This window comes from Cryptosporidium hominis, assembly GCF_000006425.1.
Source record: "Cryptosporidium hominis TU502 chromosome 4 CHRO014032, whole genome shotgun sequence".
NCBI classification, from domain to species: Eukaryota; Apicomplexa; class Conoidasida; order Eucoccidiorida; family Cryptosporidiidae; genus Cryptosporidium; species Cryptosporidium hominis.
The window spans coordinates 1-2,325 of record NW_666747.1 but is presented as its reverse complement, the minus strand read 5'-3'; the positions used below and the strand labels follow the sequence as shown (position 1 = coordinate 2,325).

Below are 2,325 nucleotides of genomic sequence, written 5' to 3'. Positions count from 1 at the left end.
TCTACATTTACTGGACTGTTAAAATCAGGTTCAACAATAAGTAAAAATACTTCAGAATCTTCAAGATAAAAATCATAAATATATTCTTTAACTAATTTTATATCTTGTTTTGTTAATTTTTATGATTCTAGTGCTACTTGAAGGATAAAGATTTTTTTTCCACGTTACTCTTAAGTTGAAATTAATTGAAACGCTAAACCCAACTGAAAATTTGTTACCACATTTTCTTCCTGTTTCAAATCTTCTTAATTTCATTTCTATTTTCTGAGTTAATTTTGGATTCCCAAATAAACTTACTGGTACTATTCCAAAATCTATTTCATTTTTGTTTAATTCAACTATACCACAACTAGCCATTGTAGCTAATTGTAGCCTTTTATTTTTTCCTATTTCTATAAAATATGGCAAATCTTCTATTGAATTATTGATAGCCGAGTCATTTTGCTTTAGTTTGAATATTTTTCTATTTATTAGTTCTTTAAAATTTAATGTTAATTGACCGATATCATAATTTTTCATTGTAAGAGCTGAAACTTTTGAAATTAGAACAAAATTATTTTCTTTATTCTCTAAAAAGTTTATTTCTACTTTTTTAGAATCTTTTGCCTTTGAGTTTTTGATTTTTAAAATGTTCAAATTTATATTTTCATCCAAATCTCTCACAATTAATCTGGGTTGTCTAATCTTGTTTTCTAATAAATTATTTCTAATAATATATTCATCAGCTTCACTCTCTAAATCAAAATTAAAGATCCAGATCCTTTCAAAGATATTTGTGTCATTAGAAATATCTTTATGATTCTCAAATAACTTTACTTTTATAGGAATTTTTAATTTCATACTTTCCCTATCATTTGTAACAAATACTTGATCAATTAAAGTCTGTGGGTTAAAACCCAAATTAATTTTTAAGAATAAAAGGGAATTCATTTCAGTAATTGAATCTAGTTCATAAGATTTTTCTCTAATATTATCATCAAAAGTAACATGTAGGAAATCTGATAATTTACTATCAACTTCAATTATTATTTTATTATATCTTAAGTTTAGTACCTTTTCAGATATTTGAAGCAAATCCAAAGTTATCCAATATTGTGAAGAAAGAAAATCTGTTTTAAATGGATTATAAAAGTTAATTATTCCTGTCTCATTTTCTTTTAAATAATTTATTGAATATCCTCGTTGTCCAACAATCTTAAAGTTAAAAAATTCTGGAGAAATTGGATAGTCCATTATAAATTCAGATAAAAATAATCCTCTATTAAATTTTCTTTCATGTCTCATCATTTCACTATATTTATAAGTTGTTTTATATCTACTGGAACTGCTCCAAAAACTATTAATTTGAATTAGTAAAAGGTCTTTAATAAATTCTGGTTTCAATCTTCCAATAGAGCAAATTATCTGAATCTTCTCAAGTCCCCCTGGTCTAATTTCTATTATTTGAGATTCTTTTTGAAGTATATTTTTTATTTGACATAAATTTTCATTAAAGCCTTCAAGTTTAGGTTGAAAAAAAGTATTCAAATTTCTGAAAACTAGATAATTTCTTAATACAAAGTCGATAACTATTACTTTATTATTGGATTCTTCAAATACTTGGTTTTCTTTTAAAATAAACAGATTTAAAGGAGATGGACTAATTGATAATTTTACAGCTTTTAATTCAACTTCGTCTTCATATTTAACTTTTAAATATCCAAAATAGTTACCTATATATGCTAAGTTAGTTTCGGTCTTAATATAAAGCCTACTAGAACCTCTTCCTGGTATTATTAAATTACTCAATTTCATCTTATTATAGTGAATATGTCTCCAAATATTTATATCAGCACTTGAATCATTTGTTGGACGAGATAGATCATACTCATAATCAAAGAATCGAAGTAATGTTTTACTTATTTCCAACATTCTAATATCTACCTCTTTTGAACTATTAGGTTCTCTTGAAAATGCTGCTTGGAACAGACTAAATCCTCCAATTGAATATGAGTAATTGTTTTCATGTTGGTTTTTTGGAATTTTTGGGGTATTTTTAGGACTATAAAAGTAACATACTCGTTTATATATATCATTGACTTGGAATTTGTCCCAGTAAAATTCGACATTCACATTTTTTGGTATGAATTTTTGATTCTCAAATTTTATAAGTTCAAAAACTGAAATTTCATTACGCAAATGTGTGTTAATAGTAATTAAATCATTATTTTCAACATAATTTTGAATGTTAGATTCTGCTTCGAAAATAATAAATATTAGTATTGTAGAAATATATTTTATAATCTTAAAGACCATAATTTCTCAAAGTACATTGATCTACAATTA

At 24.7% G+C, this 2,325-nt stretch overlaps 1 protein-coding gene across 1 annotated transcript; it reads right to left on the bottom strand.

The window, feature by feature from the left end:
* Positions 1–87: 87 nt before the first annotated feature.
* Chro.40080 (hypothetical protein) lies at positions 88–2,295 on the bottom strand. The annotated part of the gene is made up of 1 exon (XM_660070.1): positions 88–2,295. One exon carries the CDS (start codon positions 2,293–2,295, stop codon positions 88–90), a length of 2,208 nt encoding a protein of 735 aa, XP_665162.1.
* Between the last annotated feature and the right edge of the window lie 30 nt (positions 2,296–2,325).